This window comes from Mugil cephalus, chromosome 9 (genome assembly GCF_022458985.1).
Source record: "Mugil cephalus isolate CIBA_MC_2020 chromosome 9, CIBA_Mcephalus_1.1, whole genome shotgun sequence".
Lineage (NCBI taxonomy): Eukaryota > Metazoa > Chordata > Actinopteri > Mugiliformes > Mugilidae > Mugil > Mugil cephalus.
The window spans coordinates 15,307,186-15,322,117 of record NC_061778.1 but is presented as its reverse complement, the minus strand read 5'-3'; the positions used below and the strand labels follow the sequence as shown (position 1 = coordinate 15,322,117).

The following is a 14,932-nucleotide window of genomic DNA, read 5'->3' as shown; positions in this document are numbered from 1 at the left end:
TTATTTTCCCATTTATACTGTAATAGCCAGTCAAATAAAAGTTCTAATGTCCTCTACTGTCCTGCAGTTTGTCATCATCAAGGTGATTATGCAAATAACAGACTGAAAACACCATTATCTCCTGGACACTGTCAAGCACAAATGACTATACATATATATATATTACATATTTAACCTTTAAACCTTTTATTGACATCAATTTAAAAAGCTAAAACAAAGCCCACGGAGTAGCTTAGAAAGTTCACATGTAACTTCAAGGCTCACTTTATTATCAGTCATGTCATTCGAATGGTGTGTTTGCAGTTTATCATTCGACAGCCATTAAAAAGTTTCAGGAAAATAAGAGAAAATCCTGAAATTATGTTCAATTTCCTGAAATCATTACCCTGGTCTGAAATAGTACGAGTTAACATCGGCTACATACTACAGCATGTTTGATAGTGGCATTGGTATATTCACAAGCACATTAAAGCATTAAATTACTTCAAGTGTCCCAACAGGAATCAAACAGTTTTTCACAGAGTCAACCATCATCCCGTATTCCCTTTCTTTTATTCCATCTTACTTTCAATATGAAAAGCAGCAAATAATTTAGTCAGTTTTTAAAAAGGGCATCAAAATTGACTTGCGTTTCACTGCCTTAATGTCGCTTACAGCTTAGTTCAGTTATCAGGCAGCAGAGTTCACACTGGTAACAAAGCACATACAAATATGTTAAATGGATAAAAAAAAGAGGTCTTGCCCTCGTTTTCCATATATACATAATGGCGACTGTTTTCCTGCACATTTCTCAGCCATGAAACAAACGTGAGGACGAAAAGGGGGAAAAAAGTTGATTCCAGTCGAACGTGCGAGCAGAACCGGCCGATCACTTTTAAACCTGGATTACAGTTCTGTCCTTGTATCAGACGGACGGTTCGCGTGAGGTTAGTGTGCTTTCTTTCTGTCGGCTCAGAAACGCCTCTCACAAAATATTTAACCAGCTGCGACTATAATACCTTTTACTTATTAACAAACGTACATAAATATTGCTAAAAAAAAAACATAATTACTGTGTAATTACACAATATAGAAAAGAACTTAAAGCTTCTGCTCCCTCGCTACGAAAAGACGTTACATAAAAAAAAGACAAAGGCAACACTAATGACATGGCTGTTCTGTGAGAGAGATGGCAGCAATGCCTCACGTGCAGTATATCGTCTTCTAGCATGTTTGTTCGGCTCCACGAAAACATGGAGTGAGTCTCGTAAGCTTTCTGTCGCAGTCCATTGCATCACAGTCTCTGATATGTGTGCGGAGAGGTTTTCTTTTTGAACGTGGGTTGAGACGGCGGCCACGTCCCCCTGCTACACGGATGAACGGGTGTTGTCTGTGTGCGTCTTATCTGACGAGGTGGTAGGTGAGCCAGTACATGAAGACGGGCTGCGCCGCTGCTATAGACATGGTGAGGTACATCCTCAGCTGGTTCCTGGCTCCCCTCACCAGCCTGCCCTCCGCCGCCGCCTCCGACAGCAGCTTCAGACGCAGAGTGCGGATCTGAGGAGAGACCCGGACAAGGTCATTCTTTCGATTAGCCGTTAAATCGTAATGTGCCGCATCGTAAAGTTTAGTTGTAGGGGCACCTTTGTTGTTTTAGAAGAAATAAAACCAGGCAAGGTGGATAAAATGAGGCCAAAGTACATGAACCTAGAGAAACCCGTAACACGAATAGGATGGATTCATGGACTGGATCCTCCAATGAGGATCTTGTCTAGGAATAAAAATGTATCAAGCAGGCAGACATCACAAACACTGAGTTGGCGTTAATCAGTATGGCTCCATCTGGGAATCTCAGTGGTCAAGAGGGCGCACGGCAGGATAATAAATAAGAGCTGTATTAAGGACGCAAACCAGAGGAGTTCACACTGGTGTGAAATAAGATGTTTACAGCAGTAAAAAATGATGCTGGACATGGATTAGCATTTAAATCCAAGTATTCACAACTCTTTAAATTAATGTCTGCAGAGGGAGATTTCTTAGTCTTTAAGTTTGTTTTATGAAGCCCTGTGAGGTTTTGTGGCTGGTGAGAGACTGGTGCAGTAAATGTGCGTATATGGTATATGTCTAGGCTAATTAGCTGGTGTTTTTATTTCTGGGGCTAGGCTAATTGTATCTCGTTTCTGACATAGTTAGTAGCTGACCACTGGTCTGCTGGTTGGTTGTCCAGTTGGACCTGGCCTCTAAGGGAGTTTTGCCTTAGATCATGGCACAAGGGATTGTAACATCTCGTCCTGTGTATTAATGAATATTTATTTAAGTATTGGGTCAGAATGATGCCGAAAAGTAGGAGGAGGTATTAGCACCCTAAATGTCCAACTCACCATAAAGACAAAGATGGCAGCGCAGCACCAGAGTAAAGAGAGATAATATGCTGGCCTCCCAAATAAAAGCCCGGCTACGACACCGACGATCATCCTGGAGAAACCGAGAGAGGAGAGACAAACGCAGTGGCACATTAGACGTGACACCGTAGAAGATGATTTAAAAAAAAAAAAAAAAAGACGCACGGATCGGTACTTACCCGACGTATTTGTACCCAGAAAAGGCCAGCAGGTCTATGGTGGTGAGGTCTGTGTTTACGGTGACGAGATAGAGCGACAGTAGGACCGCCAGGACTTCCATGATCAACCACACCAACGCTGAGCTGGCCTGGACTCCCAGCAGCTCCGGAGAAAACCTGAGGGAAGAATAAAACACCTCAACGTTCATCACCATCAAGCTGCAGCGATGATTTTGTCTCTGTTTTTCAGCTTCACTATAAATGGCAATTTCAATCTTATGGTCATGTGGCAACTCATTAAACTCCCAGATATTGTTATTATAATAGCAACACTGAATTCTTACGGTTCCAATCATCTTTTGTGTTTCTTTAAATTGTACAAGGTTACTGTAGCTGCTTTGTGACTCATTGATTGTTTTTACTCAATTGAATATTAAATCAGAAGGAATCTGCTTGATCTAAATAATCAGTCCCCGGTTCACAAACCTGCGTCCCTTTGGCAAAAAGATGAGTGCAAGTACCTGTTCTGTGTGCCGAGGGCCAGTCCAGCCACCAGGACGTACGTGATGAAGCCCATGGCGGGAATGTAAAGATCGGGAGCGTTCACATCAAAGCGCGGAGCCACAGGAGTGTCCTGCTGGTAGCTCACCTCCCAGTTCTACAAACACGCACCATCACACATTTACCAAATCTGCAGTGCTTAAACGCTGGGCAAAATTATTTCATCTAATTAACTTCTGTTGAGCCCAAACATCAGGAATAAAAGTAAAAAAAAAAAAATATCAAGAGTCTCTGGTTTAGATGAGTGTATTACACAAACATACACAGACTGTATGGGCTGGACAACTATTACATCTTTATCATAATTTACATTTAGCAGATGGAAGCAGACTCACCTCGTGCATGTAGGGGAAAACGAGAAGGCCCAGCTTCTTCCCCACGTACACCGTGTCCACAGCAAAGTAGTATTTCAGTTTAGAAATCGGGATGAACCTGTCCAGCTGCAACCAGCAAGCACAAATACTTACACCCATGATGGAGTGTGTTATTTCTATAGACACTGAATTCTTGTGATTTCTGCTAAGCATGTTTTACTTTGAGGATCCAGAGATCATTTTAGCAGAATGATCGAAAAGAAATATTGGAGAGACAGTCTTACATTCTTGTCCACCATCTCCCTCCCCTGGGAGGCCAGCGAGCTGCCATAGGCCATGGCCAGGTTGGACATGGGGTCCGACAGGATGGACGGTCCTGGAAAGCCTGCTGCTTGAGGGCCGGCCTGCGGATTCCTGCACACATGACAAGAAAGCGAATGTTTCAGTTTGACTGGATTAATATAGGACACGAAACATATACCAAGCAGTAACATGGCAAATATTCATGATTCATTTGAAAAGATATAAACTGTAAACAACTTCATATTTCACATTCTTACTTGGACCAAGGTTATACAATAACATTTTATTAAATAGTTTCAATATCCAGCTAAGTTTCAGGCCGACTGGCAAGGCTCCCACCTGAAGCCTGCCTGCGATCCAGACCCTGCTCCACTCGTATCCTCAAACAGCTGGCTGCCATCTGGACTTTCTGCAGGGTTGTTCCTTAGACGCATGCTAGGCTCTGTGTGAAAAAGAAAAAGATTTGGAATGGGGCAGTGTTAACACATGTACAGTAGATATATACTTTTATTTACTTTTAGGAGTGTTTTGAAGGATGCATGAAGTGGGAAGAATTAGTAAAGCAATCAAACACAGCCACAATGAAAGTCCCCAACTGCAGACTCACATATGTCTGGATTTTGTTTCGTCTGAGCTAAACTGTCAACACACATACATACATACATACACACACCGCTCACTCTGCAATATGCATGCTTCATGGTCCATTTGTCACAGTGCAACAGCTTTTCGCACCACACAGGTATCTGAGAGAGTCCAGATTAGCATGCATGCAGAGGTGGTGGTCCACTGAACAGTTGAACTGATGACGACTGTGCACATAATCCCAATTTGAACGCTATGTGAGGGCTAAAAAGAGCTCTTTAACGCCATCCCCTGAAGGAGCCTTCAAAATATCACGCTCTCGTCACAAGACCTGCTCAAAACATCCTCAAGAGCCACAAAACTTCCTTTCGTTTGGACCTTGTAGAAAGCACTCTGGATATGATGTAAAATCAGCTTAGGAGGAGACACACAAACAGAAAGAATTAAGTGAAATAATGACCCACAAAATGATGTACGTTTAAATTCTATATTACAAAAGCAGCATAGTGTCACCATAGATATTTAGACGTATCCTACCGGTTCATTAAGTACACCAATGAAAACTAACAATCCAGTTTAACAGCACCACAAAGCACATCCTCCAAAACGACCACAGAGTCGAATTACCACCATGATAGTCATGAGTGTTGATTCAGTCCAGGTTACATCACAATACATTTGTTTTCACAAACGAACCTTAAAATGCTGCAATGTGTCGACTTTACTGTGGAAGTGATACATTACATTATTATGGTTAATCTTAATCTTATATGTGCTGAATGTTATATGTGTAAGGACTGTAAAGACAACAAATTATGAATCTGAAATTAATTTAAATATCACTGATAACACTGAGGTTCGTCCTATTTGCTGGCGCGAGCCAAATCACTTGACGTACCATCATAAATAAGCCCCAAAGTCTGACAATAAAACATGTTATTTTGTAAGGAGGGAAAACAGCAGCCTTGTTTTCCCTGTTTGCTATCATGTATATTAAAATAAACCCACAATTCAATTAATTAATAATAATAAATGCCCCTAAATGAAAGAAGAAGTGACCCCCGAATAGGAGACGTAAAGGGGAACTACTGAGGTCTTCACCCTTTTTACGTTCACTTAGCTAGCTAGCACTGCTAGGTTTATTAGTTTACAGTGAGCCCACAGGCCGCTAATGTCAATTAATTACGCTAATGCAATCTTACATACGTCGGCCAACCCTGAGCGCTGGTACATTTAATTTACGTTTCTGAATTTTTTTAAAGTTGTGTAACGTTATTTTTTTTAGCATCACCGTGCAGTTCAGTCTACGTCAGCTCCCGAGCGGCTAAGAAGCGTGAGCACCCGGCAAACGTATAGGTTCATTTGTTTGGAAATCACGTACGTAACCTACGCTGTCTGGGCCCGCTTTGAGTTGCTGTATAATCCATTTAGACGAGGTTTATAGGAGCTGAAGCAGCAGCTGTCAAATCCCCAACTTCACTCAGATGGAAATAGTAGCAGCTATAAGGTTCCACAAGGAAGTAGCAGTCATTCATAAGATTCAGACGGAAGTAAACCCGAAGTAAACGCGTTCTTCTTCTTCTGCTGTGTCTTTTAAAGTAGAACCAACGTGAAAGCCAAACACCGCCACCTACTGTATACAGGTTTCCTCGCTTCCTTTGCCACTAGCAGCTTCTTTCATGCAGAATTGGTGCCAACACTTTAAGCCCTTATAGGGCACTCATTGAAATATTTGGACATTCAAATTTTAATTTTTGCAGTGTTATCATAGATCAGAAGACTGTTTTGCTTTTGTGAAAATTTTTTCATTGTCATAGAGGAAATTGAGATTAATGAATTGAACATACATGGCTCCTTGCCCATAAGCGGTAAAAAAATGTAAACATGGATTTAGACCATTAGAACACAAGTGCTCTTTCAAGCACTTCAAGCACTCACATTAGACAACATTAGGACACTTCAATATCCAGCTAAGACACCTAATAAAGCAGTTACACTCAGCATTCATGCAGAGGTGGACCTAGCAGACCACATTAGACCCCGATTTGACCTGCGAATGTTTACTTGATCTTCTCTGAGTGGCTGAATGAAAACTCTGTGCTCCTAAACTTCACTGAGAGGCACAGGGATGCAATTTAAAATGTGTGGCAACGTTACAATATGAGAACAATATGAGAAATGATGTGAAAAGGTGTTTGCACCCTTACTGATTTTTTTTTTTTTTTTTTGTCACACTTAAATGTACACGCGTAAATTGGTGAGTAAAAGGAATTATATTTGTGTCTTTCATTTATCTTTTGCCATTTTATTGGGTCATTATTGATGTGCCGATGGTGCAAGGTTTCAGCGCAGTGAGGGAGAGGAGACTTGTTTGTGTTATTAATTTTTCTTGTTTAAATTTTGTTTTTTCATTCAGTAATGGCATTCATCCTGTCCTGTCTGAGGTACCTGTCTGCAGTGCAACATCCTGTTTTATTGTATATGGTGGTTTGTATAGCGGCGTCATAATGATCGTATTAAGAGGTGTTTTGAACGAGGCCAGAGGGCACTGAATGTTTTCCCTGTTTCTGCTCGGGTTCTTCCTCCCACCAAATACAAAGTCCAAAGACATGCTCCTTAGGTTCACTGGTGATTCTAAATTGGCCGTAGTGTGTGTGAATGTGGCCATATGGTCCCTCTCTGTTTTACCTTGGAATAGACTGGTGACATGTCCAGGATGTGGCCCACCTCTCGCCTGATGACACCTCTCGGCCCCCTGCGACCCTCCAGAGGACAAGCGGTAATTGTATCTAGTCTTTATTTTGACATCAAAACAGTGAAAAAAGAACATGTGCATTTCCTGGATTCTTACTGTCTGGCATATTCCCGTAAGGCAGCAACAAGTTTACATATTTAGGCCACTGCACATTTTGAACGATCTATTATAAAACGTCTACAGACAATGTTGGAAGATACATGCTTGAGCTTCTATGTGGGCTTGGAAATTCCACTTGTGTGTAACTATTGTGGGCAGGGTCCGGGGATTCACAGCGGTTCATAAAGACAGCACGAACGCTCTTAGAGACTTAAGTGCAAGTCAGATGTTTGTAAATGCTGCTGCACCCACCTAGTGGTCCGTTTTATTACTAAATTTTTTATAAAAACCTTTATTTAGGCTTTCATTCAGGCTGCCTCTCATCACACAGGAGATCCTGTCTATGTGAAGATAGATAAACAGTGGATATGATAAGAAAAAGTGAACAAAAATGAACAGAAAAAGTCAAATGTGCTCATACGTCTGTAGTGACAGGCTTCTTGAAATAAAATCCAACTTAATAAAACTCAGTGAGCAAATGTGTTTACTGGAACCTGGAACTGAACTCCAGATTAAAATCGTTAAGCTTCTGTGCAAAGGAATCTGGAACATTTACAGCTTGTACAATTTACTCTGTCAACACAGCGCACCATGACATGAGAGTACATGCGATGACAAACAGAGACATTAAAACAATCCTTTCTATGAAACAGAAAACACATTCCAGTTATCAGCAGTCACTGTAAATGTGTCTCTGTTGATTGGAAATTGTCTCTGTAAGGTAAGAGGACCTGTGGTTTAGCCAGCTTCTTCGAAAAGATAGGAGTTTCCTCAAAGTTGACATATTAATTATCCTCTTTAGGGCGTTCCAGCATCACTTAAACTACTTCCCGATAACAGATGGATTGAGATCAGCCTTGCTCTTGAACTTTTGGTTTCTATTTGCAGTTCTGATTTACTGTAAACAGACAATCTATGGAATGTGGTCAAACTTGGGCACTGTCTTTAAAACAAAGTAATTGGAAACTTCCAACTATCCAGCGGGTATATATAATGCCTGTCTCTAAGAAATGAATAGTTGTTTCAGGATTTGGATGCGTATCCGTGTAATCTGTAAACCTGTGGCCCGCATTCAGGTACAAAACAAATGGCTACTGCAGGGAACGTGTACACAGGTAATCTGTTTTTTTTTTCAGATCTATCTTAATCTTTCAGTCAATTGCCCGTACTTTGAATGTAGGAGGTGGGATAAATGAATTGACGAATTGTAACTAGAACCTGCATTAAATTAAACAGTACTGCTTTTTAAATCCAGAACAACATTGTAATTTAGTTTTTTTTTTCATGACTAATTGGTTTTGTTGTTAGATAGCTATGAAATCTCAGCTACACATGCTGTTATTTTTTATGCTCTTTTATAGTGATGTGATGGATAACTCTTGTCGAATTAAGGAAAACTAATGAAAGAAATATGTTCATATAAATTAATATATATATTACCTGTAAAAACAAAAGAGAGAAAATGAAGAAAAACCGTTTGCCCATTTGTCAAAATATATTACAATGTTTACGCACACACTAAGCCAAAGTACTAAATTAGTCAGCTTTGGAAACGACTGTTGACATACAAATTGTTCCAGATTATTATGCAAATGTGATAATTATTTGGATTTCCTAAATAATCATATAAAACTTTTTTTTTAATCCTCCATAATTATATTGTTCTGTTATTAAAGGTAGACACATCTCATGTGGACAACAGATTTTTAAAATCAGAAAAAATCAGAAAGAAGAAACATTGTACATATTATTATATATTGAACACAAAGACGAGGTATGGCTGAAGTCCGGGTTTTATTAAGGCTACAGTATATGCAAAATATGCTCACTTCTAACCAAACATCCACCTGCATTATAAATGAATACATGGATGTCATCTACATAAAACTTTGCCTTTTTTACAGCAGCCGACCTTTCAGTTGATTAGGGAAACTGCTCTGGCATGCCTTGAGACAATTTTGATTGTTATTGGCGCTTGCATTATATTGTATGTCTGTCATAAGACACATACTGAACAACAATTTGTTTCAAGCTTAGAAGTAAAGGCTTTTTCTGTAATTTTTTTGTAGGTTTCAATCCAGATGAAGAACTTCGCATAGTTCTGATTGGAACGACAGGAAGTGGGAAAAGCTCATCGGCAAACACTATCCTGAGACAGGAGGTTTTCAAGACAGACCTCTCACCATGCTCAGTGACATCAGAGTGCAGTAAGGCCAGAGGAGTGGTGAAAGGATGCAGGCTTGCAGTGATTGACACACCGGGAATATTTGACACAAAGTACAAAGAAGAAGAGGTGTTCAGAAAACTGTATGAATGCATCTCTCTCTCTGCTCCTGGTCCCCACGTGTTCCTGATCGTGATCCGGTTGAGCAGATTCACAGTCCAGGAACAGAAAACCGTGGAGTTCCTGCGTCAGGTGTTCGGTGACAAAGTCGCAGCCTACTCCATGGTCCTCTTCACGTATGGCGAGGAGCTGCGAAACACAACAATCGAAGCTTTTGTTAGTAAGTGTGGAAAACTAAGCAGCCTGGTTGCAGACTGTCACCAGCGGTATCATGTATTCAGTAATACAGTTCCAGATAACAGGCAGGTGCTCCAGTTGCTTGTGAAGATAAAAGGCATTATCAGAGACAACAGAGGAACATGTTACACAAATGCAATGTTCCAGGAGGCTGAGAGAGCGATCCAGGAACGTGCAATGAAGATCATGAAGTATAACGAAAAGCAGAAACTCAGAGAAGAAGAAAAACTGAGGGCCTCGCTTGAAGGAGAACAACTGAAGGAAGGGCTTAAGGGGCTCGATGAACAATATAAAATAAAATCAAGAGAAAAGGCAGAGAAGAAAAACAAATTCATTGAAACTGGTATGATTGCACCAACGGCTGAAGTGGGTATGGCAATCGGCGTCGGTGTGTTAGCAGCTGGAGGTCCACTTTGCATGGCCGTTGGAGCAGTGACAGGTGGAGTTGTTGGGGCTGCCGTGGGAGCTTTTGCACCAGTGGCAGCAAAAGCTCTGAAAAACAAGTGCTCTGTACAATAAAACAGATTACATAAACTATAATGACTGTTACTTGGTAAGCATGCCAAAGAACGGAAAAAACCAACGAATTCATGTATGTACCTGGACCGTATGTTCTCTAGGCTCCTTTATAATATACCACAAAATATTTTAGCTTTTTTTATTAGTTTTTATCGTTTCCGATTTAAAACCAACAGACAACTTATAAGCACATTAAGACTATTTGCTCTATAATTATAGTTGGACAAGCAGCAAAAGACACAGTGACACTTACAATCAGACAGGTTTGACTCAGTTAACAGCTTAAAACCGCTACAACAGGTTTGTTGAAAGGCGGAGTCCGTCTGTCATTAGAATCAAAAACATTATAAATGGTGGAACGGAGACGGTAGCAACAGTTTGATATCTAGCTAAAATTAGTTAATATTACTCAGTGTGCTATTGCTGGGGGTCAAGCTGGTGGTGTTTGTTTTCATATAAACCTCTGGAAACATTAACTCCACCTTTAATTGCCATTGGGTATGACGGGGCTTTCCGCTTCTTTCGCTGTCCTCAACATGAACTGTTACGTGCATGTAACCACAGCACAATCAAACGCGATTAGTCTCAGACACCAAACGGAAAAATTCCCTACTGAGATCTTATGAACAGACATTCTGTACATTCATAGGCAGACACCAAACCACATCTAAAGGCAGGGTGTCAGATTGACAGCAAGTTACTTTCTACCGAATGCATCTCTGGGTATGTGCAAACACGCAAAACTGTGCTTGTGTCAAATATTGCATATTTAATCCCCTTTAAGAGAATCTGTTGTTGATCAATATACTTATTTTTCTGTAGTTTATGAAAGCTTTTGTACATATTTTTATTCTGTGCAAATTTAAAGTACTAACATAGTTACATTGTTAGGAATCTTAATATATGAAAAAAGAAAAAGGGCATGGTGAAATAAGACAGTCTTCTGTTATGTGTGGATTTAACATGTATGTGTGTGTGTGAAGCCTGTGGCGAGGCAGTAGTAGCCTTATTTTTTACAAAGTGTCTTTATGGCTACGCTCACATCGAAGTGTTTTTTTCTATATATGCCAAATGGTGTTTTAGACAGATGGGAAGTGGATGTGTTGCGGATAATTGTGCACAATATGCAGGCGCACAGAAAAGCTGCAGGCGAATTCATCTCAGACCGATAGTACTTCTGCAACATAGATGCAAACCAAGCACAATAATTAATTTATAAATATGTGTGGCGTACTTATTAAATGTGATTTTATGAAATAAAAATATCACAGTTTGCTGTTCATCTCTTTGTTTCTCTTTAGTTAATAAATGACTTTGTGTCTCGGTCTATCTCCTGACAGCTGGACTCACTAGCCTTTGGGCCAAATGACCAATTCAGCCATGACTTACATGCACAAACATGTACACTACATTCATGTACATGTAAACACACATGTACAGTATGGAGTCATTGTCTCTATCTTACATGCAGCGCAGAGACCAAACAGAGACTATTTTAAGGGGGTTTTCTCATGCGGTAGTAATCGCTCCAACGGCCACACAGTACAATGGAGGGCTACACTTAGCAGCTTGGTCTGCAGTGACACTGGAGACACACGTGGCTCGGGGTGAATCTGTCTTTAGAAATAAATTTCAACAACATGGACAGGCTCATTTAAAGCAAAGACAAGCACAACATGCATGATTCAGTGTACAATACAAGGCATCCTACGTAGTGTGAGGATGACAGTTGTGACAGTTTGAGTCTGAATGTGCGTTTCCATCCACGTTTTTTCCAGTTTGCTCATAAAATAATGTGAGTTATTCATAGAAAGCTAAAAATGTCGTAATGCATGGATGAAAACATGGTAGCTATACCAAAAAAAAAAAAAAAAATCAATAAAAAAGCAACAGTGTATATATTTATAGTAAATAAATCTGCATATGAGGCACAAAAGCATTCAGGCTTCTGGTTCACTGAAAAGACTGAAAGGCAGATGGCAAAAACTGGCAGATGGCTAATTGAATAACTTTGATTTTGTAGGACAGAAATGTGTAGCATTAATTGGAATTTTCTTCTTTCATTTTCTAAAAATATTAATGCTAAATTTAGAACAGAAAATGTGAATGTGGCCTTGATGTTAAGTAGTTGTTTTCCTTTCTAAATATTGTATATGAAGTTAACATGGACCTTAAATACGAGTGCAGTTTCCCACTAGATATAACGTATGTTATGACATGCCCGTCTTCCACAGCTAAAAGGATCATATACATGCACTTGCCACTTTATTAAGCGCACCTGTTCAGTTACTTGTTATCACAAATGGCTAATCAGCCAATTTCATGACTGCAATTTATTGTATTTAGGTATGTAGAAGTTCACCCGGATTTAAACCGGATTTAAGTGACTTTGAGCATGGTATGGTTATTGGTGCCAGACGGGCTGGTCTGAGTATTTCAAAAACTGATGATCTACTGGGATTTTCACACACAACCATCTCTAGGGTTTACAGAGGATGGTCCGAGATGGTGAGATCTCAGAGGAGAATGGGCAGACTGGTTCGAGATGTTAGAAAGGCAACAGTAACTCAAATAACCACTCGTTACAACCAAGGAATGCAGAATACCATCTCTGAACACACAACACGTTGAACCTTGAAGAAGATGGGCTACAGCAGCAGAAGACCACACCGGGCGAAACTCCTGTCAGCTAAGAACAGGAAACTGAGACTATACTTCACACAGGCTCACCACAATTGGACAATAGAAGATTGGAAAAATATTGCCTGGTCTGACGTCTCCATTTCAGCTGCTAACAGGGTCAGAATATGGCGTGAACAACATGAAAACATGGATCCATTCTGCCTTGTATCAGCGGTTCAGGCTGGTGGTGGTGGTGTGATGGTGTGGAGGATATTTTCTTGGCACATTTTGGGCCCCCCAGTACAAACTGAGCGTGGTTAAAATGCCACAGCCTCCCTGAGTATTGTTGCTGACCATGTCCGTCCCTTTATGACCACAGTGTACCATCTTCTGACGGCTACTTCCAGCAGGATAATGCACCATGTCACAAAACTCATATCATCTCAAACTGGTTTCTTGAACATGACAATGAGTTCACTGTACTCCAGTAGCCTCCACAGTCACCAGATCTCAATCCAATAGAGCACCTTTGGGATGAGGTGGAACGGGAGATTCCCATCATACGTGTGCAGCCGACAAATCTGCAGTAACTGTGTGATGCTATCATGTCAATATGGACCAAAATCTCTGAGGAATGTTACCACCACCTTGTTGAAAGTATGAAATGAAGAATTAAGGTAGTTCTGAAGGCAAAAGGGGGTCCAACCTTTTATTAGTAATACCTAATAAAGTGGCCGGTGAGCATATGGGGTTAATTTGCTGATATCTGCTGCTTTTGAACTATGAAAATATGACTTCTGTTAGCGTGAAGAAGAAGCTCAGTATTGTCAGTACGGGTAGGATGGCAGAAATTAAAGCCTGTAAGACAGATGCTGAGCTGGCCTTGTTGTTGTAGGCAAGTGAGTAATACTGCTTCATGTTGTTGCTCTGGCTTGATGTTTGCCTTTGTTAGCAAAGTTGTCGACAAACTATGGGTGCAGCCTTGACTTTTAAAATGCAGTTGCAATGATACAGGGAAAAGAAAAAAACTGCACACTATTGGATGGTCCTACAACCAATCAGAGTCTTTCCATTGAAAGTAAATTCAGCTCAACTGCACTCAGATGCTGTATATGACCATGCCGCTGTTACTCTTCTGTCCATTACACCATAAAGCCTCCAGATACGGAGTGGTAAGTTCAGGCTAGAAAGGACACCAGTGACAAATAATACCAAGTCTTGTAAAGCTTTAAACATCACAAATCTACAATTTAAGAACACTTTTTGTATGTATATTTTCAAAGGAAGATAAATAATTCAAAATTATGAGGTTCAACCAGTAATGAGTGGTAGCAGAATAGTTTGGGAAAAGCTACACTGGCATCAATAATTTTGTAGTGAGTTTGCCTGGCATGCTTCACGTAGAGTGGGAGAGAGAGAGGGGGACGGGGAGAGAGAGGGAGGGAGAGAGAGAGAGAGGGACGTGGAGTGAATAAACTCTTCCATGAAGCATGAAAAGCATTTATCGCGTCATTATGAAGCACATCCACAGCTAAACTCAGCAAAGCAGAGCAGAGCTGTTTTGAAGACCTTCCTCGTTCTCATCTTTCTTCTCATTTTCCGTCAGCAGTCTGACTCTCTGGACGAAAGCGGTCGGGGACTCAAGGATCCAGAGATAATGGAGTTATCACTGATGTCAGCGCAGGTAAGGAAGTAGAATTCAGGTTCTCTCTCTAGTTGCTTTGACTAAGAAGGATGTACATTACTGTAGATTTACTTATTATGGCCTTTGAAAAGGCACTTGTGACATATTTCTTTACAATAACTAAAACATGTACAGTGAATTAAAATAATGCTACTAAAATGCTGCTACTTTGTGTGTGTGAGTGTGTGTGTATAGTTTTCTATCCTTATCAGGTGCTCACTATTAAAGCATTAAAAACCATAATGTCACACTAAAGGTGCAAATCATTCGGCTCACTCCAGATAAATAATGATGAAGTTGCTACAAGAGCAGACACACAGCAGATGGTGCAGGATTTCTATCAGCCTTCATACTTTCCTGAGATATGAAGCCACTCACTCTGAGTCGGTGAGCCGTTGCAAATGTAATACATTTGTAAAGTACAAATATG

General features: G+C 40.4%; 2 protein-coding genes across 3 annotated transcripts; one reads left to right on the top strand and one right to left on the bottom strand.

The window, feature by feature from the left end:
* Nucleotides 1-162: 162 nt before the first annotated feature.
* On the bottom strand, nucleotides 163-5,868 carry yif1b (Yip1 interacting factor homolog B (S. cerevisiae)). Of its 2 annotated transcripts, none has more exons than XM_047593688.1 (8): nucleotides 5,684-5,868; nucleotides 4,057-4,159; nucleotides 3,699-3,828; nucleotides 3,436-3,540; nucleotides 3,061-3,197; nucleotides 2,561-2,716; nucleotides 2,361-2,454; nucleotides 163-1,536 (listed from the first exon to the last, which is right to left on the bottom strand). In XM_047593688.1, the coding sequence occupies exons 1-8, from the start codon at nucleotides 5,727-5,729 to the stop codon at nucleotides 1,381-1,383; spliced, it is 927 nt and encodes a 308-aa protein (XP_047449644.1). In that variant the 5' UTR covers nucleotides 5,730-5,868; the 3' UTR covers nucleotides 163-1,380. The 2 variants fall into 2 exon arrangements, with proteins under 2 accessions (XP_047449644.1, XP_047449645.1); XM_047593689.1 differs by having other exon boundaries at nucleotides 5,693-5,867.
* A 2,248-nt stretch (nucleotides 5,869-8,116) lies between these two features.
* Nucleotides 8,117-11,478, top strand: LOC125013222 (GTPase IMAP family member 7-like). Its single transcript, XM_047593687.1, has 2 exons — nucleotides 8,117-8,271; nucleotides 9,226-11,478. Exons 1-2 carry the CDS (start codon nucleotides 8,244-8,246, stop codon nucleotides 10,194-10,196), a joined length of 999 nt encoding a protein of 332 aa, XP_047449643.1. The 5' UTR covers nucleotides 8,117-8,243; the 3' UTR covers nucleotides 10,197-11,478.
* Nucleotides 11,479-14,932: the final 3,454 nt, after the last annotated feature.